General features: G+C 50.3%; 1 protein-coding gene and 1 non-coding gene across 6 annotated transcripts in view; both read left to right on the top strand.

Moving 5' to 3' along the window:
* The window catches only part of LOC148435883 (transforming growth factor beta-1-induced transcript 1 protein-like), a 172,977-nt gene that overhangs the window by 104,308 nt on the left and 46,572 nt on the right, over positions 1-22,097 (top strand). For all 5 annotated transcript variants that reach the window (XM_088465388.1, XM_088465386.1, XM_088465385.1 and 2 more), the window contains one exon: positions 10,956-11,037. In XM_088465388.1, coding sequence (XP_088321514.1) covers positions 10,956-11,037 — 82 coding nt within the window. The remainder of the gene's footprint in view (positions 1-10,955; positions 11,038-22,097) is intronic.
* On the top strand, positions 19,836-19,951 carry LOC148435884 (U5 spliceosomal RNA). The gene has a single exon (XR_015876508.1). It is a non-coding gene; the product is annotated as a U5 spliceosomal RNA (small nuclear RNA).

The raw sequence follows: 22,097 nt of genomic DNA, 5'->3' as shown, positions 1-22,097 counted from the left end.
ACTCCCTGCCCCCCTTACCGTGTATCTCATATTACTGTCTCCTGTACTCCCTGCTCCCCTTACCATGTATCTCCTATTACTGTCTCCTGTGCTCCCTGCCCCCCTTACCGTGTATCTCATATTACTGTCTCCTGTACTCCCTGCCCCCCTTACCATGTATCTCCTATTACTGTCTCCTGTGCTCCCTGCCACCCTTACAATGTATCTCCTATTACTGTCTCCTGTGCTCCCTGCCCCCCTTACCGTGTATCTCCTATTACTGTCTCCTGTACTCCCTGCTCCCCTTACCATGTATCTCCTATTACTGTCTCCTGTACTCCCTGCTCCCCTTACCATGTATCTCATATTACTATCTCCTGTGCTCCCTGCCCCCCTTACCATGTGTCTCCTATTACTGTCTCCTGTACTCCCTTACCATGTATCTCCTATTACTGTCTCCTGTACTCCCTGCTCCCCTTACCATGTATCTCCTATTACTGTCTCCTGTACTCCCTTACCATGTATCTCCTATTACTGTCTCCTGTACTCCCTGCCCCCCTTACCATGTATCTCCTATTACTGTCTCCTGTACTCCCTGCCCCCCTTACCATGTATCTCCTATTACTGTCTCCTGTACTCCCTTTCCATGTATCTCCTATTACTGTCTCCTGTGCTCCCTGCCCCCCTTACCGTGTATCTCATATTACTGTCTCCTGTACTCCCTGCTCCCCTTACCATGTATCTCCTATTACTGTCTCCTGTGCTCCCTGCCACCCTTACCATGTATCTCCTATTACTGTCTCCGGTGCTCCCTGCCCCCCTTACCGTGTATCTCCTATTACTGTCTCCTGTACTCCCTGCCCCCCTTACCATGTATCTCCTATTACTGTCTCCTGTACTCCCTGCTCCCCTTACCGTGTATCTCCTATTACTGTCTCCTGTGCTCCCTGCCCCCCTTACCGTGTATCTCCTATTACTGTCTCCTGTTCTCCCTGCTCCCCTTACCATATATCTCCTATTACTGTCTCCTGTACTCCCTTACCATGTATCTCATATTACTGTCTCCTGTACTCCCTGCTCCCCTTACCATGTATCTCCTATTACTGTCTCCTGTACTCCCTGACCCCCTTACCATGTATCTCCTATTACTGTCTCCTGTACTCCCTTTCCATGTATCTCCTATTACTGTCTCCTGTGCTCCCTGCCCCCCTTACCGTGTATCTCATATTACTGTCTCCTGTACTCCCTGCTCCCCTTACCATGTATCTCCTATTACTGTCTCCTGTGCTCCCTGCCACCCTTACCATGTATCTCCTATTACTGTCTCCGGTGCTCCCTGCCCCCCTTACCGTGTAACTTCTATTACTGTCTCCTGTACTCCCTGCCCCCCTTACCATGTATCTCCTATTACTGTCTCCTGTACTCCCTGCTCCCCTTACCGTGTATCTCCTATTACTGTCTCCTGTGCTCCCTGCCCCCCTTACCGTGTATCTCCTATTACTGTCTCCTGTACTCCCTGCCCCCCTTACCGTGTATCTCCTATTACTGTCTCCTGTACTCCCTGCCCCCCTTACCGTGTATCTCCTATTACTGTCTCCTGTACTCCCTGCCCCCCTTACCGTGTATCTCCTATTACTGTCTCCTGTACTCCCTGCCCCCCTTACCGTGTATCTCCTATTACTGTCTCCTGTACTCCCTGCTCCCCTTACCATGTATCTCCTATTACTGTCTCCTGTACTCCCTGCCCCCCTTACCATGTATCTCCTATTACTGTCTCCTGTACTCCCTGCTCCCCTTAACATGTATCTCCTATTACTGTCTCCTGTACTCCCTTACCATGTATCTCCAATTACTGTCTCCTGTACTCCCTGCTCCCCTTACCGTGTATCTCCTATTACTGTCTCCTGTACTCCCTTACCATGTATCTTTTATTACTGTCTCCTGTACTCCCTGCCCCCCTTACCATGTATCTCCTATTACTGTCTCCTGTGCTCCCTGCTCCCCTTACTATGTATCTCCTATTACTGTCTCCTGTACTCCCTTACCATGTATCTCCTATTACTGTCTCCTGTACTCCCTTACCATGTATCTCCTATTACTGTCTCCTGTACTCCCTGCCCCCCTTACCATGTATCTCCTATTACTGTCTCCTGTACTCCCTTACCATGTATCTCCTATTACTGTCTCCTGTACTCCCTGCCCCCTTACCATGTATCTCCTATTATTGTCTCCTGTACTCCCTGCCCCCCTTACCATGTATCTCCTATTACTGTCTCCTGTACTCCCATACCATGTATCTCCTATTACTGTCTCCTTTACTCCCTGCTCCCCTTACCGTGTATCTCCTATTACTGTCTCCTGTACTCCCTGCTCCCCTTACCGTGTATCTCCTATTACTGTCTCCTGTACTCCCTGCCCCCCTTACCGTGTATCTCCTATTACTGTCTCCTGTACTCCCTGCCCCCCTTACCGTGCATCTCCTATTACTGTCTCCTGTGCTCCCTGCCCCCCTTACCATGTATCTCCTATTACTGTCTCCTGTACTTCCTGCTCCCCTTACCATGTATCTCCTATTACTGTCTCCTGTACTCCCTTACCATGTATCTCCTATTACTGTCTCCTGTACTCCCTGCTCCCCTTACCATGTATCTCCTATTACTGTCTCCTGTACTCCCTTACCATGTATCTCCAATTACTGTCTCCTGTACTCCCTGCTCCCCTTACCGTGTATCTCCTATTACTGTCTCCTGTACTCCCTGCTCCCCTTACCATGTATCTCCTATTACTGTCTCCTGTACTCCCTGCCGCCCTTACCATGTATCTCCTATTACTGTCTCCTGTACTCCCTTACCGTGTATCTCCTATTACTGTCTCCTGTACTCCCTGCTCCCCTTACCGTGTATCTCCTATTACTGTCTCCTGTACTCCCTGCTCCCCTTACCATGTATCTCCTATTACTGTTTCCTGTACTCCCTGCCGCCCTTACCATGTATCTCCTATTACTGTCTCCTGTACTCCCTTACCGTGTATCTCCTATTACTGTCTCCTGTACTCCCTTACCATGTATCTCCTATTACTGTCTCCTGTACTCCCTGCCCCCTTACCATGTATCTCCTATTACTGTCTCCTGTACTCCCTGCCCCCCTTACCATGTATCTCCTATTACTGTCTCCTGTACTCCATGCCCCCTTACCATGTATCTCCTATTACTGTCTCCTGTACTCCCTGCCCCCCTTGCCATGTATCTCCTATTACTGTCTCCTGTACTCCCTGCCCCCCTTACCATGTATCTCCTATTACTGTCTCCTGTACTCCCTGCTCCCCTTACCATGTATCTCCTATTACTGTCTCCTGTACTCCCTTACCATGTATCTCCTAATACTGTCTCCTGTACTCCCTGCTCCCCTTACCATGGATCTCCTATTACTGTCTCCTGTACTCCCTTACCATGTATCTCCTATTACTGTCTCCTGTACTCCCTTACCATGTATCTCCTATTACTGTCTCCTTTGCTCCCTGCTCCCCTTACCATGGATCTCCTATTACTGTCTCCTGTACTCCCTGCTCCCCTTACCATGGATCTCCTATTACTGTCTCCTGTGCTCCCTGCCACCCTTACCATGTATCTCATATTACTGTCTCCTGTGTTCCCTGCCCCCCTTACCATGGATCTCCTATTACTGTCTCCTGTACTCCCTGCTCCCCTTACCATGTATATCCTATTACTGTCTCCTGTACTCCCTGCCCCCCTTACCATGTATCTACTATTACTGTCTCCTGTACTCCCTGCTCCCCTTACCATGTATCTCATATTACTGTCTCCTGTACTCCCTGTCCACCTTACCGTGTATCTCCTATTACTGTCTACTGTACTCCCTGCTCCCCTTACCGTGTATCTCCTATTACTGTTTCCTGTACTCCCTGCTCCCCTTACCATGTATCTCCTATTACTGTCTCCTGTACTCCCTGCTCCCCTTACCGTGTATCTCCTATTACTGTCTACTGTACTCCCTGCTCCCCTTACCGTGTATCTCCTATTACTGTCTCCTGTACTCCCTTACCGTGTATCTCCTATACTCCCTGCTCCCCTTACCGTGTATCTCCTATTACTGTCTCCTGTACTCCCTGCTCCCCTTACCGTGTATCTCATATTACTGTTTCCTGTACTCCCTGCTCCCCTTACCGTGTATCTCATATTACTGTCTCCTGTACTCCCTGCTCCCCTTACCATGTATCTCCTATTACTGTCTCCTGTACTCCCTGCTCCCCTTACCATGTATCTCCTATTACTGTCTCCTGTACTCCCTGCTCCCCTTACCATGTATCTCCTATTACTGTCTCCTGTGCTCCCTGCCCCCCTTACCATGTATCTCCTATTACTGTCTCCTGTCCTCCCTTACCATGTATCTCCTATTACTGTCTCCTGTCCTCCCTGCTCCCCTTACAATGTATCTCCTATTACTGTCTCCTGTGCTCCCTGCCCCCCTTACCATGTATCTCCTATTACTGTCTCCTGTACTCCCTGCTCCCCTTACCGTGTATCTCCTATTACTGTCTCCTGTACTCCCTGCCCCCCTTACCATGTATCTCCTATTACTGTCTCCTGTACTCCCTTACCATGCATCTCCTATTACTGTCTCCTGTACTCCCTGCTCCCCTTACCATGTATCTCCTATTACTGTCTCCTGTACTCCCTGCCCCCCTTACCATGTATCTCCTATTACTGTCTCCTGTGCTCCCTGCCCCCCTTACCATGTATCTCCTATTACTCTCTCCTGTACTCCCTGCCCCCTTACCATGTATCTCCTATTACTGTCTCCTGTACTCCCTGCCCCCCTTACCATATATCTCCTATTACTGTCTCCTGTGCTCCCTGCCCCCCTTACCGTGTATCTCCTATTACTGTCTCCTGTACTCCCTGCCCCCTTACCGTGTATCTCCTATTACTGTCTCCTGTACTCCCTGCTCCCCTTACCATGTATATCCTATTACTGTCTCCTGTGCTCCCTGTCCCCCTTACCGTGTATCTCCTATTACTGTCTCCTGTACTCCCTTACCATGTATCTCCTATTACTGTCTCCTGTGCTCCCTGCTCCCCTTACCATGTATCTCCTATTACTGTCTCCTGTACTCCCTGCTCCCCTTACCATGTATCTCCTATTACTGTCTCCTGTACTCCCTGCTCCCCTTACCATGTATCTCCTATTACTGTCTCCTGTGCTCCCTGCTCCCCTTACCATGTATCTCCTATTACTGTCTCCTGTACTCCCTGCTCCCCTTACCGTGTATCTCCTATTACCTTCTCTTGTACTCCCTGACCCCTTACCGTGTATCTCCTATTACTGTCTCCTGTACTCCCTGCCCCCCTTACCATGTATCTCCTATTACTGTCTCCTGTACTCCCTTACCATGTATCTCCTATTACTGTCTCCTGTGCTCCCTGCTCCCCTTACCATGTATCTCCTATTACTGTCTCCTGTGCTCCCTGCCCCCCTTACCGTGTATCTCCTATTACTGTCTCCTGTACTCCCTGCTCTCCTTACCGTGTATCTCCTATTACTGTCTCCTGTACTCCCTGCTCCCCTTACCATGTATCTCCTATTACTGTCTCCTGTGCTCCCTGCTCCCCTTACCATGTATCTCCTATTACTGTCTCCTGTGCTCCCTGCCCCCCTTACCATGTATCTCCTATTACTGTCTCCTGTACTCCCTTCTCCCCTTACCATGTATCTCCTATTACTGTCTCCTGTACTCCCTGCCCCCCTTACCATGTATCTCCTATTACTGTCTCCTGTACTCCCTTCTCCCCTTACCATGTATCTCCTATTACAGTCTCCTGTACTCCCTGCTCCCCTTACCATGTATCTCCTATTACTGTCTCCTGTGCTCCCTGCCACCCTTACCATGTATCTCCTATTACTGTCTCCTGTGCTCCCTGCCCCCCTTACCATGGATCTCCTATTACTGTCTCCTGTACTCCCTGCTCCCCTTACCATGTATCTCCTATTACTGTCTCCTGTACTCCCTGCCCCCCTTACCATGTATCTACTATTACTGTCTCCTGTACTCCCTTCTCCCCTTACCATGTATCTACTATTACTGTCTCCTGTACTCCTTGTCCCCCATTACCGTGTATCACATATTACTGTCTCCTGTACTCCCTGTCCACCTTACCGTGTATCTCCTATTACTGTCTACTGTACTCCCTGCTCCCCTTACCGTGTATCTCCTATTACTGTTTCCTGTACTCCCTGCTCCCCTTACCATGTATCTCCTATTACTGTCTCCTGTACTCCCTGCTCCCCTTACCGTGTATCTCCTATTACTGTCTACTGTACTCCCTGCTCCCCTTACCGTGTATCTCCTATTACTGTCTCCTGTACTCCCTTACCGTGTATCTCCTATTACTGTCTCCTGTACTCCCTGCTCCCCTTACCGTGTATCTCCTATTACTGTCTCCTGTACTCCCTGCTCCCCTTACCGTGTATCTCATATTACTGTTTCCTGTACTCCCTGCTCCCCTTACCGTGTATCTCATATTACTGTCTCCTGTACTCCCTGCTCCCCTTACCATGTATCTCCTATTACTGTCTCCTGTACTCCCTGCTCCCCTTACCATGTATCTCCTATTACTGTCTCCTGTACTCCCTGCTCCCCTTACCATGTATCTCCTATTACTGTCTCCTGTGCTCCCTGCCCCCCTTACCATGTATCTCCTATTACTGTCTCCTGTCCTCCCTTACCATGTATCTCCTATTACTGTCTCCTGTCCTCCCTGCTCCCCTTACAATGTATCTCCTATTACTGTCTCCTGTGCTCCCTGCCCCCCTTACCATGGATCTCCTATTACTGTCTCCTGTACTCCCTGCTCCCCTTACCGTGTATCTCCTATTACTGTCTCCTGTACTCCCTGCTCCCCTTACCGTGTATCTCCTATTACTGTCTCCTGTACTCCCTGCCCCCCTTACCATGTATCTCCTATTACTGTCTCCTGTACTCCCTGCCCCCCTTACCATGTATCTCCTATTACTCTCTCCTGTACTCCCTGCTCCCCTTACCATGGATCTCCTATTACTGTCTCCTGTACTCCCTGCTCCCCTTACCGTGTATCTCCTATTACTGTCTCCTGTACTCCCTGCCCCCCTTACCATGTATCTCCTATTACTGTCTCCTGTGCTCCCTGCTCCCCTTACCATGTATCTCCTATTACTGTCTCCTGTACTCCCTGCTCCCCTTACCATATATCTCCTATTACTGTCTCCTGTACTCCCTTACCATGTATCTCCTATTACTGTCTCCTGTGCTCCCTTACCATGTATCTCCTATTACTGTCTCCTGTGCTCCCTGTCCCCCTTACCGTGGATCTCCTATTACTGTCTCCTGTACTCCCTTACCATGTATCTCCTATTACTGTCTCCTGTGCTCCCTGTCCCCCTTACCGTGTATCTCCTATTACTGTCTCCTGTACTCCCTTACCATGTATCTCCTATTACTGTCTCCTGTGCTCCCTGCTCCCCTTACCATGTATCTCCTATTACTGTCTCCAGTACTCCCTGCTCCCCTTACCATGTATCTCCTATTACTGTCTCCTGAACTCCCTGCTCCCCTTACCGTGTATCTCCTATTACTGTCTCTTGTACTCCCTGACCCCTTACCGTGTATCTCCTATTACTGTCTCCTGTACTCCCTGCCCCCCTTAACATGTATCTCCTATTACTGTCTCCTGTACTCCCTTACCATGTATCTCCTATTACTGTCTCCTGTGCTCCCTGCTCCCCTTACCATGTATCTCCTATTACTGTCTCCTGTACTCCCTGCTCCCCTTACCATGTATCTCCTATTACTGTCTCCTGTACTCCCTGCCCCCTTACCGTGTATCTCCTATTACTTTCTCCTGTACTCCCTGCCCCCCTTACCGTGTATCTCCTATTACTGTCTCCTGTACTCCCTGCTCCCCTTACCGTGTATCTCCTATTACTGTCTCCTGTGCTCCCTGCTCCCCTTACCATGTATCTCCTATTACTGTCTCCTGTGCTCCCTGCCCCCCTTACCATGTATCTCCTATTACTGTCTCCTGTACTCCCTGCCCCCCTTACCATGTATCTCCTATTACTGTCTCCTGTACTCCCTGCTCCCCTTACCATGTATCTCCTATTACTGTCTCCTGTACTCTCTGCTCCCCTTACCATGTATCTCCTATTACTGTCTCCTGTGCTCCCTGCTCCCCTTACCATGTATCTCCTATTACTGTCTCCTGTACTCCCTGCTCCCCTTACCATGTATCTCCTATTACTGTCTCCTGTGCTCCCTGCCCCCCTTACCATGTATCTCCTATTACTGTCTCCTGTGCTCCCTGTCCCCCTTACCGTATATCTCCTATTACTGTCTCCTGTACTCCCTTACCATGTATCTCCTATTACTGTCTCCTGTGCTCCCTGCCCCCCTTACCATGTATCTCCTATTACTGTCTCCTGTGCTCCCTGCCCCCCTTACCATGTATCTCCTATTACTGTCTCCTGTACTCCCTGCTCCCCTTACCGTGTATCTCCTATTACTGTCTCCGGTACTCCCTGCCCCCTTACCGTGTATCTCCTATTACTGTCTCCTGTACTCCCTTACCATGTATCTCCTATTACTGTCTCCTGTGCTCCCTGCTCCCCTTACCATGTATCTCCTATTACTGTCTCCTGTACTCCCTGCTCCCCTTACCGTGTATCTCCTATTACTGTCTCCTGTACTCCCTCCCCCCTTACCATGTATCTCCTATTACTGTCTCCTGTACTCCCTGCTCCCCTTACCATGTATCTCCTATTACTGTCTCCTGTGCTCCCTGCTCCCCATATCATGTATCTCCTATTACTGTCTCCTGTGCTCCCTGCCCCCCTTACCATGTATCTCCTATTACTGTCTCCTGTACTCCCTGCTCCCCTTACCATGTATCTCCTATTACTGTCTCCTGTACTCCCTGCTCCCCTTACCATGCATCTCCTATTACTGTCTCCTGTACTCCCTTACCATGTATCTCCTATTACTGTCTCCTGTACTCCCTCCCCCCTTACCATGTATCTCCTATTACTGTCTCCTGTACTCCCTGCCCCCCTTACCATGTATCTCCTATTACTGTCTCCTGTACTCCCTGCCCCCCTTACCATGTATCTCCTATTACTGTCTCCTGTATTCGCTGCCCCCCTTACCATGTATCTCCTATTACTGTCTCCTGTGCTCCCTTCCCCCCTTACCATGTATCTCCTATTACTGTCTCCTGTACTCCCTGCCCCCCTTACCATGTATCTCATATTACTGTCTCCTGTACTTCCTCCCCCCTTACCGTATATCTCATTGGTAACAGGGTGTGTGTGGCTGATCGCAGTAGGGGGCAGGTTTCTTGTTACCCTACAGTCCTAGCCATTTATGTAATTACAGCACAGTACTGTATATTGTTATGTAAGTGCCTGTTTATTTAGTTTTTATAGGCCGTTAACCTGCTGTATATAACTGGTTATGCGACACAAATCTTCAATTTTTTTCCCCTTAATTTATATTCCTGAAAATACATGAAGATCTGACTTTACTTTCTTATTGAAAAACGTAAACACTATCGTATTTGTGGTAGACTTTTTGATGCTGTGCTAAGTGGGGGACCCAGGTCTGTGGGGAACTGTAGTGGGGAGAAAGATGGAGAGCAGAGAAGGGCCTGTTGGGTGGGAGAAGAAGGGCCTGTTGGGTGGGAGAAGAAGGGCCTGTTGGGTGGGAGAAGAAGGGCCTGTTGGGTGGGAGAAGAAGGGCCTGTTGGGGCGGAAGAAGAAGGGCTTGTTGGGGCGGAAGAAGAAGGGCCTGTTGGGGCGGAAGAAGAAGGGCCTGTTGGGGCGGGAGAAGAAGGGCCTGTTGGGGCGGGAGAAGAAGGGCCTGTTGGGGCGGGAGAAGAAGGGCCTGTTGGGGCGGGAGAAGAAGGACCTGTTGGGGCGGGAGAAGGCGGGAGAAGAAGGACCTGTTGGGGCGGCAGAAGAAGGACCTGTTGGGGCGGCAGAAGAAGGACCTGTTGGGGCGGGAGAAGTAGGGCTTTTGGGGCGGGAGAAGTAGGGCTTTTGGGGCGGGAGAAGTAGGGCTTGTGGGGCGGGAGATTAAGGTGTGCAGAGAAGTGATGTGGGGCAGGGAGAAGGGCTGTGGGGCGGGAGAAGAAGGGCTGTGGGAAGGGAGATTAAGGTGTGCAGAGAAGTGATGTGGGACAGGAGAAGAAGGGCTGTGGGGCAGGAGATTAAGGTGTGCAGAGAAGTGATGTGGGCAGGAAGCAGGTGGAAGGAGGGTGAGCTCTGGACAGTTTACACTGCCCGTGGTAATGTGTAGATCCCCTTCAGTCGATGTACCTGGAAGTGACGTGCAGAGAGGGCGGAAGTACGATTCCATGCCCATAAAGGTCACAAAAAGAAGAAATGCGTCCCCTCGTGGGTAATATTCTCCCTCTGTCCACGTGGATGTTACAGAATGACGTTGGGCAGTAACTGATGTAAGGGTACATCTACTGAAGGGGATCTATCCACTACCCTCTGGGGGGGTAACCCTAGGCGGTGGCAGTACTGTGCCAATATGTGGTGCAACCTTTGTGTGGTCTCTCCATTTGAACGGCCCTCCAATCAGCCCTGCAAACGCCCAGCGAGGTAGCTGGTTGGCACTATACTTGTGTAATATGTGGTCAGCGTTAGTCTCCCTGCCAGGTTATATTCATTATTCCTTTTTATTTACAGCATAGTCCTGATCTCCTTCACTAACACTGAGGATGTTTTCTGGGATACTGCAAGAATTCTTGTTACTGCTGCTCTCTACCCATCTTTTTCACCCTGTTTTCTTTATATGCTGTGTATTTATTCTCTATTGTGTATTTATTCTCTATTGTGTATTTATTCTCTATTGTGTATTTATTCTCTATTGTGTATTTATTCTCTATTGTGTATTTATTCTTTATTGTGTATTTAACACAGAATTTGGTGACCGCTCTTGGCCGTACCTGGCACCCAGAACATTTCTGCTGCAAAATCTGCAGGAAACCAATTGGAGAAGAAGGTAAATCCTAACCCAGACTCCTCTTCCCATAACTATAACAATCAGATCATCTCTTTCTCTTCATCTACTAGGGGACACTGGAGGTGCTTACGCTGGGGTATAGAGGCGTGGATAGCTGGAGCTGGCACTTTAATTAATTTAGAAGTGTGAAGCTCCTCCCCCTCTATTCCCCACCAGCCCTCAGTTTAGAAAATGCGCCATCGGAGCTGGTCACAATTTGCTCTGATCCAGCAACACATATGTTTATTGTTTTCTTTTATTTAGGATATTTATTTTTTTTCCTACATCTATTACATTTACTAAGTACCCTTCACCACCTCTCTAAAGGTGGGGTCCGGGTACCTGGCGCCTTGTTCTTAGAAGAACAGGAAGGAGGGCACAGGGCTTATTGAAAAAGCACTGACCGCTCCTTTATCGCCACAGCACAACTCTAACATCAGAAGAGCAGAGTGTGCTGCAGCTGAGAGAGCCGCCGGGGAGCGCAGTGAGTATGGCTGTGCGTCTCCCCCCTCCGGCGCCTGCCCGCCCTATGTTGTATGCAGCACTATAGCGCAGCTTCACTCCTCCTTCAGTCGCCGCGAGCGGCTGTTAATTGAAGGAGTCTGTGAGCGCTGGGCTCCCCCATTAGACGGTGGGCATCCAGGTTAGCGCGGCAAGCCTGGATGAAGATGAGGGCGGAGCTCAGCAGCGCGGGCTCTCTCCCTACAACGCTGGTTAGAGCAGCGCACATCGCTGCTCTCTATCTAACAGGCTGTAGAGGGGCTGATAGGTGCTGCAGCCAGCGTTACACAGGCGCCCCTTCCCCCGCTAGTAGAGCGGCAAGTAGCTGGGCAGTCAGAGGGGAAAAGCTAATATATGGCCAGCGTTAAGCAGCCATAATGCATGCCTCAGGGGCGGACCAGGCGGGCTCTCTATCTCACTATACGCGGCTAGCGGCTGTTACAACAGCGTGGCTGCCGTTATTAAAACACTACCTGCAACTCATTACAGGAGAGTGCAGAAGCCACACAGTGAGGGCAGAAGGATTGATTCTCCTAGTACACATCCCTTCTACAGGATCCTTTCCAAAAGGGGCTGTGACTGGGGTGTACAAAGTGCAGGGAACCTGAGTTATTGGGAGGAGTGGTGTGATAACCTCTGTTTCCCACTAGCCTTCTGTCTCTGTGTTCTGTCTCTGTGTTCTGTGTTCTGTGTTCTGTGTTCTGTGTTCTGTGTTCTGTGTTCTGTGTTCTGTGTTCTGTGTTCTGTGTTCTGTGTTCTGTGTTCTGTGTTCTGTGTTCTGTGTTCTGTGTTCTGTGTTCTGTGTTCTGTGTTCTGTCTCTGTCCTCTGTGTCCTGTCCTCTGTGTCCTGTCCTCTGTGTCCTGTCCTCTGTGTTCTGTTTCTGTGTTCTGTCCTCTGTCCTCTGTCCTCTGTCCTCTGTGTTCTGTCCTCTGTGTTCTGTCCTCTGTGTTCTGTCCTCTGTGTTCTGTCCTCTGTGTTCTGTCCTCTGTGTTCTGTCCTCTGTGTTCTGTCCTCTGTGTTCTGTCCTCTGTGTTCTGTCCTCTGTCCTCTGTGTTCTGTCCTCTGTCCTCTGTGTTCTGTCCTCTGTGTTCTGTCTCTGTGTTCTGTGTTCTGTCTCTGTGTTCTGTGTTCTGTCCTCTGTCCTCTGTGTTCTGTGTTCTGTCCTCTGTGTTCTGTCTCTGTGTTCTGTCTCTGTGCTCTGTCCTCTGTGCTCTGTGCTCTGTGCTCTGTCCTCTGTCTCTGTGCTCTGTCTCTGTGCTCTGTGCTCTGTCTCTGTGCTCTGTCTCTGTGCTCTGTCTCTGTGCTCTGTGCTCTGTCTCTGTGCTCTGTGTTCTGTGTTCTGTCCTCTGTGTTCTGTCCTCTGTGCTCTGTGCTCTGTGCTCTGTGCTCTGTGCTCTGTGCTCTGTGCTCTGTGCTCTGTGCTCTGTCTCTGTGCTCTGTCTCTGTGCTCTGTCTCTGTGCTCTGTGCTCTGTGCTCTGTGCTCTGTGCTCTGTGCTCTGTCTCTGTGTTCTGTGCTCTGTGTTCTGTCTCTGTGTTCTGTCTCTGTGTTCTGTCTCTGTGTTCTGTCTCTGTGTTCTGTCCTCTGTGCTCTGTCCTCTGTGCTCTGTCCTCTGTGTTCTGTCCTCTGTGTTCTGTCCTCTGTGCTCTGTCCTCTGTCCTCTGTCCTCTGTGCTCTGTGCTCTGTGCTCTGTGCTCTGTGCTCTGTGCTCTGTGCTCTGTGCTCTGTGCTCTGTCTCTGTGCTCTGTCTCTGTGCTCTGTCTCTGTGCTCTGTCTCTGTGCTCTGTCTCTGTGCTCTGTGCTCTGTGTTCTGTGTTCTGTGTTCTGTGTTCTGTGTTCTGTGTTCTGTGTTCTGTGTTCTGTGTTCTGTGTTCTGTGTTCTGTGTTCTGTCCTCTGTCCTCTGTCCTCTGTCCTCTGTGTTCTGTCCTCTGTGCTCTGTCCTCTGTGCTCTGTCCTCTGTGCTCTGTCCTCTGTGCTCTGTCTCTGTGCTCTGTCTCTGTGCTCTGTCTCTGTGCTCTGTCTCCTGTGCTCTGTCTCCTGTGCTCTGTCTCCTGTGCTCTGTCTCCTGTGTTCTGTCTCCTGTGTTCTGTCTGTGTTCTGTCTCTGTCCTCTGTGTTCTGTCCTCTGTGTTCTGTCCTCTGTGTTCTGTCTGTGTTCTGTCTCTGTGTTCTGTCCTCTGTGTTCTGTCCTCTGTGTTCTGTCCTCTGTGTTCTGTCCTCTGTGTTCTGTCCTCTGTGTTCTGTCCTCTGTGTTCTGTCCTCTGTGTTCTGTCCTCTGTGTTCTGTGTTCTGTGTTCTGTGTTCTGTGTTCTGTGTTCTGTGTTCTGTGTTCTGTGTTCTGTGTTCTGTGTTCTGTGTTCTGTGTTCTGTGTTCTGTGTTCTGTGTTCTGTGTTCTGTGTTCTGTGTTCTGTGTTCTGTGTTCTGTGTTCTGTGTTCTGTGTTCTGTGTTCTGTGTTCTGTGTTCTGTGTTCTGTGTTCTGTGTTCTGTCTCTGTGTTCTGTCTCTGTGTTCTGTCTCTGTGTTCTGTCTCTGTGTTCTGTCTCTGTGTTCTGTCTCTGTGTTCTGTCCTCTGTGCTCTGTCCTCTGTGCTCTGTCCTCTGTGCTCTGTCCTCTGTGTTCTGTCCTCTGTGTTCTGTCCTCTGTGTCCTGTCCTCTGTGTCCTGTCCTCTGTGTCCTGTCCTCTGTGTCCTGTCCTCTGTGTCCTGTCCTCTGTGTCCTGTCCTCTGTGTCCTGTCCTCTGTGTCCTGTCCTCTGTGTCCTGTCCTCTGTGTCCTGTCCTCTGTGTTCTGTCCTCTGTCCTCTGTGTTCTGTCCTCTGTGTCCTGTCCTCTGTGTTCTGTCCTCTGTGTTCTGTCCTCTGTGTTCTGTCCTCTGTGTTCTGTCCTCTGTGTTCTGTCCTCTGTGTTCTGTGTTCTGTCCTCTGTATTCTGTGTTCTGTCCTCTGTGTTCTGTCCTCTGTGTTCTGTGTTCTGTCCTCTGTGTTCTGTCCTCTGTGTTCTGTCCTCTGTCTCTGTGTTCTGTGTTCTGTGTTCTGTCTCTGTGTTCTGTGTTCTGTCCTCTGTCTCTGTGTTCTGTGTTCTGTCTCTGTGTTCTGTCTCTGTGTTCTGTCTCTGTGTTCTGTCTCTGTGTTCTGTCTCTGTGTTCTGTCTCTGTGTTCTGTCTCTGTGTTCTGTCTCTGTGTTCTGTCTCTGTGTTCTGTCTCTGTGTTCTGTCTCTGTGTTCTGTCTCTGTGCTCTGTCTCTGTGCTCTGTCCTCTGTGCTCTGTCCTCTGTGCTCTATCCTCTGTGCTCTGTCCTCTGTGTTCTGTGCTCTGTGTTCTGTCTCTGTGTTCTGTCTCTGTCCTCTGTCCTCTGTGTTCTGTCCTCTGTGTTCTGTCTCTGTGTTCTGTGCTCTGTGTTCTGTGCTCTGTGTTCTGTGTTCTGTCTCTGTGTTCTGTGTTCTGTCTCTGTGTTCTGTCTCTGTGTTCTGTCTCTGTGTTCTGTCTCTGTGTTCTGTCTCTGTGTTCTGTCTCTGTGTTCTGTCTCTGTGTTCTGTCTCTGTGCTCTGTCTCTGTGCTCTGTCTCTGTGCTCTGTCTCTGTGCTCTGTCTCTGTGCTCTGTCTCTGTGCTCTGTCTCTGTGCTCTGTCTCTGTGCTCTGTCTCTGTGCTCTGTCTCTGTGCTCTGTCTCTGTGTTCTGTGTTCTGTCCTCTGTGTTCTGTCTCTCATTCAGAGCCACTCGCTAGCAGCAGTACGCTCGTTCCGAGCGATGTTCGTACATCTGCGCATGTGTACGGTTTTTAGTACACATGTGTGAGAGGCGTGTGCGGTGCAATGCCTGCTGCCGTGCAGGTGTACGTCTGTTACTTACCTTGCGTCGCACCCTCTCACCTTCAGGCCGTGTGTTGAGCAGACGGTCCTGGAACCTCCGAATAGAACACGGACACGATGACCTAGGGGGAAGGAGACGAGGTGTGTACCGTCCTTCCTCACGTCGACCGACGCGCCCTACCGAACCGGGGGATAAATTCAGGTTTTAAGTGAAGATCATCATTGGCACTTTTGGCATCAGATCCCGAATTTTCACCTATCGGTACTCATGCACCAGGTGAAGATCCGTCCTTGCACCGGGTTGCAAGGTTCACCGTCCGCCCAGAAGGAAGGAGAGATAGATAGTGACAAACAAACAGGGAGAGACAGTACACACAGATATTCCTCACCATGTCCACTCTTGCTCTTCGTCCGCTCACTCGCCTACAGGTCCCTGTAAGGAGATACACAACACAGCCGTGCAGGGCCTAAACCTATGTCAAGCAACTACACATACTGAACGGCATCACCCTCAACCTACGGTGTGTGTAGTGCGACAGATATAACAACAACTAAACTTTTGCCCTGCACGGAACACCAATCACAGATCAAATATACAAGAGCAAAACACGGTACTGTCTCTTTAAATGACTGCTACCTACCTAGAGCTGGCCAGCTCCTCTTCTCGGTGACTGGGGAAACCACTACCTCATGGGTGGAAGCCGTACAGCTCTCCACCACTGCTCACACCTCTAATCATCCGCCTCTCTATGTTAGCGCTGCAGCTAATGGGCTCAGGGCCTAACGCCCAGGGTCTTACCTGCGGCTCAGGCCTAGGTGCCTGCCAAACGGTGGGCTCTGGTAGTGGTCTGGGCCTAATGCCCAGACCATGTTTTATGGGGCTCATATAGGGCCTAGTGCCCTCCTGTATGGGTACAGGCCTATGCCTGGTTTATGGCCACGGGCCTGATGCCCGCCTACTTTATTGAGTAGTGACCTGGGCCTAGTACCCAGGCCACTTATACCTGATTAAGGGGGGGATCCTTTTATGGGGCCTAATTCCCGCTACTGTGCCCGACTAATTGCCCACGGGCCTAGTGCCCGACAATGCTCCACGGGCCTAGCGCCCGACAAGCCTGGCGGTCTAGGGAGGGGGGTATATGGTAGGCCTCACGGAGGGCCTACCTGCTACGTTGGAAGAGGCTGCAGGGGGGAACTTGATGCCCCTGATGCCGCGCCGATCTTCCGCTCTTCGGGAGGTCTTCTCTCCTCCCTCTCCGCCGCCGAACTGAACTTTCCCGCTCGGCGCCGTCTAATACAAGACGGCGCGAGTGGGCGAGGCTATGACGCGGCGAACCGCGATTGGATCGTCGCGTCCGCCTCTGATTGGCTGCTTGCCCGCGAGCCAGGTTTGGCTCGCGGCCAGAGCCAAACGCCCGCCGCGCCCAACGCCTGACCGGCGCTGGGAGCAGGTACTCTCTCCCAGCGCCGGCTACCCGCCGCTTCTTGGCTGCCGGGCGCCAAGCTCCGCTGAGCTTGCACCCGGAGCCAAGCTTCTCCCGGAGCCAAAGTACCGCCGGCACTGGTGAAAGGGACCAGGCGGTCCCTTCACCAGGTGCCCGCGGTATCTGCACCGACGCTAGGGACATTACTGTCCCAGCGCCGGCAACGGATGTGTCCCGCAGAGGACACATCCCTTCTGCCTGCCCCTGCACCTCGGCTGATGCTGGGATCAAACACGTGATCCCAGCACAGCCTTCCACACATGCGCGAACCAGTCAGTGCGGCTGAAAATCGTTTGTACGCAATATAGCGAGTGCCTGCTATTTTGAGTGACAGAATGAGGCGTATGTGGGTGGTAACAGGGGAAGGTGCTTGAAAACGGGGAGTGGAGATCAGAACGCAGGCGTGCTTAAAGGTCAAAACGGGCGTCTTATGGGTGTGCATAATTAATATAACAGCGTCATTGACCACGTCACTTGGTTTTTTTTAGTCAGAACTAGTCGCAAAATAGTGGTTGAAAAAACCAACCACAAGAATAGCGAGCAGTTTATATCCTGTTCGATGTACTCGATTAATCTAATAAATAGCGGACATGACGTATGGTGCGAGCGGCCAGGGGGCGTTTTTAACAAATAAACGAGCGTATGTTTTGCTCGCTCATTCAGACTTAGAGGTGGGAACAGACTGCAATGTGCGAACGGATCATTTGAATAGCCACCCCTTGTTTTTGAACGAACAAACGCAAATAGCGAACGGCTCTGAATGAGGGCCTCTGTACTCTGTATTCTGTCTCTGTATTCTGTCCTCTGTATTCTGTCCTCTGTACTCTGTCCTCTGTACTCTGTCCTCTGTGTTCTGTCTCTGTGTTCTGTCTCTGTGTTCTGTCTCTGTGTTCTGTCTCTGTGTTCTGTCTCTGTGTTCTGTCTCTGTGTTCTGTCTCTGTGTTCTGTCTCTGTGTTCTGTCTCTGTGTTCTGTCTCTGTGTTCTGTCTCTGTGTTCTGTCTCTGTGTTCTGTCTCTGTGTTCTGTCTCTGTGTTCTGTCTCTGTGTTCTGTCTCTGTGTTCTGTCTCTGTGTTCTGTCTCTGTGTTCTGTCTCTGTGTTCTGTCTCTGTGTTCTGTCTCTGTGTTCTGTCTCTGTGTTCTGTCTCTGTGTTCTGTCTCTGTGTTCTGTCTCTGTGTTCTGTCTCTGTGTTCTGTCTCTGTGTTCTGTCTCTGTGTTCTGTCTCTGTGTTCTGTCTCTGTGCTCTGTCTCTGTGCTCTGTGCTCTGTCTCTGTACTCTGTGCTCTGTGCTCTGTGCTCTGTGCCTGTCTCCTGTCCTCTGTCCTCTGTGTTCTGTCTCTGTGTTCTGTCTCTGTGTTCTGTCTCTGTGTTCTGTACTCTGTGTTCTGTCCTCTGTGTTCTGTCCTCTGTGTTCTGTCCTCTGTGTTCTGTCCTCTGTGTTCTGTCCTCTGTGTTCTGTCCTCTGTGTTCTGTCCTCTGTGTTCTGTCCTCTGTGTTCTGTCCTCTGTGTTCTGTCCTCTGTGTTCTGTCCTCTGTGTTCTGTCTCTGTCTCCTGTCCTCTGTACTCTGTCTCTGTACCTGTCCTCTGTGTTCTGTGCTCTGTCTCTGTGTTCTGTCCTCTGTGTTCTGTCCTCTGTGTTCTGTCCTCTGTGTTCTGTCCTCTGTGTTCTGTCCTCTGTGTTCTGTCCTCTGTGTTCTGTCCTCTGTGTTCTGTCTTCTGTCTTCTGTCTTCTGTCTTCTGTCTTCTGTCTTCTGTCTTCTGTCTTCTGTACTCTGTCTTCTGTACTCTGTACTCTGTACTCTGTACTCTGTACTCTGTACTCTGTACTCTGTACTCTGTACTCTGTACTCTGTACTCTGTACTCTGTACTCTGTACTCTGTACTCTGTCTCTGTTTATTCATAGAGTCTGATTCTGCGTGAGTGGCCGAATCAGACTCTCAGAAAATGTTTGTTTGTTCCAAATGTAACAACAAACTAAGCCAAATGCTGCTGGCACCACGCTATGTGATGCTTGTTTAGTACCCGAAGGGGCAGCGCTCTGGTGCACTATGCCCTGGGGTGTGGAGTTTGTGTGTTCTCTCTGTGCTTGCGTGGGTTTCCTCCCACTATAGATACCATTATAATCCTCTGTGGCTATTGCAGTCTCACCTACTCCTGCATGGGCCGCTGACATGGCAGTAGTTATGGCGGCTGTAATGTCCGAATTGACGGCTAATAGGAGGTTAACCAACTATCTGGACTGGTACAGATTGTGTACCGCTTCTACATTGTCCTCCACTGCCTATCATAAGCCTGCACTGAGCGTCCTCTGCCGACTGTCCTCCACTGCCTATCATAAGCCTGCACTGAGCGTCCTCTGCCGACTGTCCTCCACTGCCTATCATAAGCCTGCACTGAGCGTCCTCTGCCGACTGTCCTCCACTGCCTATCATAAGCCTGCACTGAGCGTCCTCTGCCGACTGTCCTCCACTGCCTATCATAAGCCTGCACTGAGCGTCCTCTGCCGACTGTCCTCCAGTCAGACCCCTCACAGCTCTGCGCCGCAGTACTTACAATCTGCCTCTCGGGGAGTGGAGCCTTTTAATTCTAGCGGTCAGGCAGATCCTTAATGTACCTGAGGAAGTAGTCCCTGCAGCTCAGCTAGAGCTTCTAGAACAGCCTTCTGTGGCCTGGAAACAACTGGATAAGCGGCTCCAAATCCATGTCGTTTCCCTTCCGGCTATCCATTTCCATCATCCAGGAAGGAACATTGGGAAACACCACCTCCAGTAGAAAACGCTTCCTTTGCCAGGTGCTACATTAATTTAGGACTCTTCTGCTAGTAATTTGGAACAACACTGCGATCCAATTTACACTGCAGCAGGAGCCCAATTTAGACCTACGCCTGTTATCGCTTCGGTTATCTATGCTGTAATTTGCTGGACGGACCAGTTGATTACGGGCTTGGATACTTCCAGAGCAGAGTTACGATTACTAGCAGAACTCTCAGTGAGTCAGCAGTTTACATGCTCTGACTTCTCTTTAGAACGCACAAATCGTTCTCCTTCTACTAAAGATTTCCGTGGAAAAAAACAAAACTGAGTTTTGTCTCAATATTTGCATGCCCCAGCTTAATGGGTTTTAAAATGACCAGGGTTTCCAGAGAGACAGATCAGTGCTCGTATGTCCGTTTCTGCTATTTCTGCCCGCAGAGTTCTCTGCTTACTCTCTTGGCAGGCGGATGCAGAATCCAAACGGGCTGTTGAGGGTCTACGGTTCACAGGTGATATCCATTTGTCCAGTTCTAGACTAAAAAGCATATCCCAAGACAGGTAAGTCTTCTCTCTTCCCTTTGAATGCTTCGCAGGAGGTCATACAGGTCCCTCATTTCATTCCTTTCGTGCCCATCCCTTTCGTTAAAGGGCCAGAGGTACCCCCTCACACATTAGGGGTGGCAGAGGAAGAGGTCGCCCATATACAGTTACGCGTCGACAGGATCAAAGACCAGTCGACCAACAGGTGGCTGACTGTCTCCTGCGATGGGACCTTGCTTTCCGTGCGGTTCTGAATAGCTTTCGAGCTTTCCACTCCACATCGGTTCTTTTCTATGAGCTGCCGGTGTCCACGGACAAGGCCCCTATTAAACCTAAAGTCTTCAACCAATATCTGAAGCTGTAGCATTTCACTATGGAGTCGCTTCAGTCTGTCATTGCAAGCTTGGAACCGGCAGAGTTCCTAATTTCTCTGTATATAAAGGATGCGCATCACCATGTCCCAAATTGGGAACCGCATCAGGCTTTACTGCATTTTGCGATTTTGCAAACTCACAATCCGTTTCGGGCGTGGCCGTTCGGGTTATCCTCGGCTCCCCGTGTTTTCACTAAGATTATGTCTGTCATGATGACCAGTTAATTAAGGCTCCATCGGAATCACTTCTCTTGGACCATGACTTACTGACATCATCAATTTCTAGTTACCCAATCTGAGATTGTCCAAAAGACTCCAGTTCTGGGGATGGTCCTAGATACGACAATACAGAGGATTTTCCTTCTGGAAGACAAGGTCCGGAATATCCAGTTGCTCTTTGAGCTAGCCCTTGGATCAAAGAGGGTGTCCTTGCGTCTTGGTCTTCGTCTCTTGGGGAAGATGTTAGCTGCTTTCAAGGCACTACAATATGGACGATTCCACTCCCGAGTGTTCCAGCTGGCCCTGCTAATACAGAGGTCTGGGTCTCACCTGCATCTATATCAACTGATCCATTTGGCCCCGGCAACCAGGGTGGCACTCCTTGGGTGGATACGACAGGCGCCAGCCTCTGAGGATGGGGAGCTGTTGTCCTCGACTATCACTTTCATTGGTGGTCACTGCAGAAAAGTCAGTGGCCCATAAATGTTGGAACTCGGAGCAGTTTCCCATGCTCTGCTAGAAGCAGCGCAGTTTCTAAGGTCTCTTCTGGTACGAGTTCTGTCAGACAACGCGACGGCCGTCACTTACATCTACCGCCGGACCGGCAATCGTCGCATGGCAATGAGAGAAGTATCTCAGATTCTCTAGTGGGACGAGAATCAGTCAAGTAATCTTGTCGGCAGTATTCATCCTGGGAGTGAACAACTGGAAAGCAGATTACCTAAGTCGCCAGGATATCCATTCAGGGGAATGGAAGCTTCACGCACTGGGATCGTCTTTAGGCGGACCTCAGGGCATCTCGATTAAACATCGGTGACCAAGATACGTGTCAAGAACTCTGGATCCGCAGGCAGAGGCCCTAACAGTTCCATGGACCTACGACATGGTTTACCTGTTTCCTCCAATTCAACTAATTCCTCGTCTACTAAAACGAATAAAACACGAGTCAGCCTTAGTCATTCTCGTGGCACCGACCTGGCCTAGGAGGAGTTGGTTCTTCGGTCCTTCTTGGCAGTTGATCCGGACCACTTCCTCTTCGTCTGGACCTTCTACAGCAGGGTCCTTTAGTCCACCCCAACTTAGCACAACTGCGTGTAACGCGGTGGCTCTTGAATCCGATATCTTAAGATGGAAGGGCAACCCAGGCTCGGGTATTCCCACCATGCTTCGCGCCAGGAAACCGATTTCGGCTGTGCATTATCATTGCATAGGGTGTTACAGTTGGGGCCTTCCATTGGGGGTGTTTCGTTCTCCTGTTTTTACTTCTCTCCAAACGGAATTAGATTCTAGTCTTTGCCTAGGATCATTAAAAGTGCAAATTTCTGCTCTTTCTATTTTCTTTCAACGCAGGTTGGGCCTCCTACCGGCGATGCAGTCATTCT

This window comes from Taudactylus pleione, unplaced genomic scaffold, assembly GCF_031769625.1.
Source record: "Taudactylus pleione unplaced genomic scaffold, aTauple2 ptg001987l, whole genome shotgun sequence".
NCBI lineage: Eukaryota > Metazoa > Chordata > Amphibia > Anura > Myobatrachidae > Taudactylus > Taudactylus pleione.
This window is presented reverse-complemented; position numbering and strand designations above follow the sequence as displayed.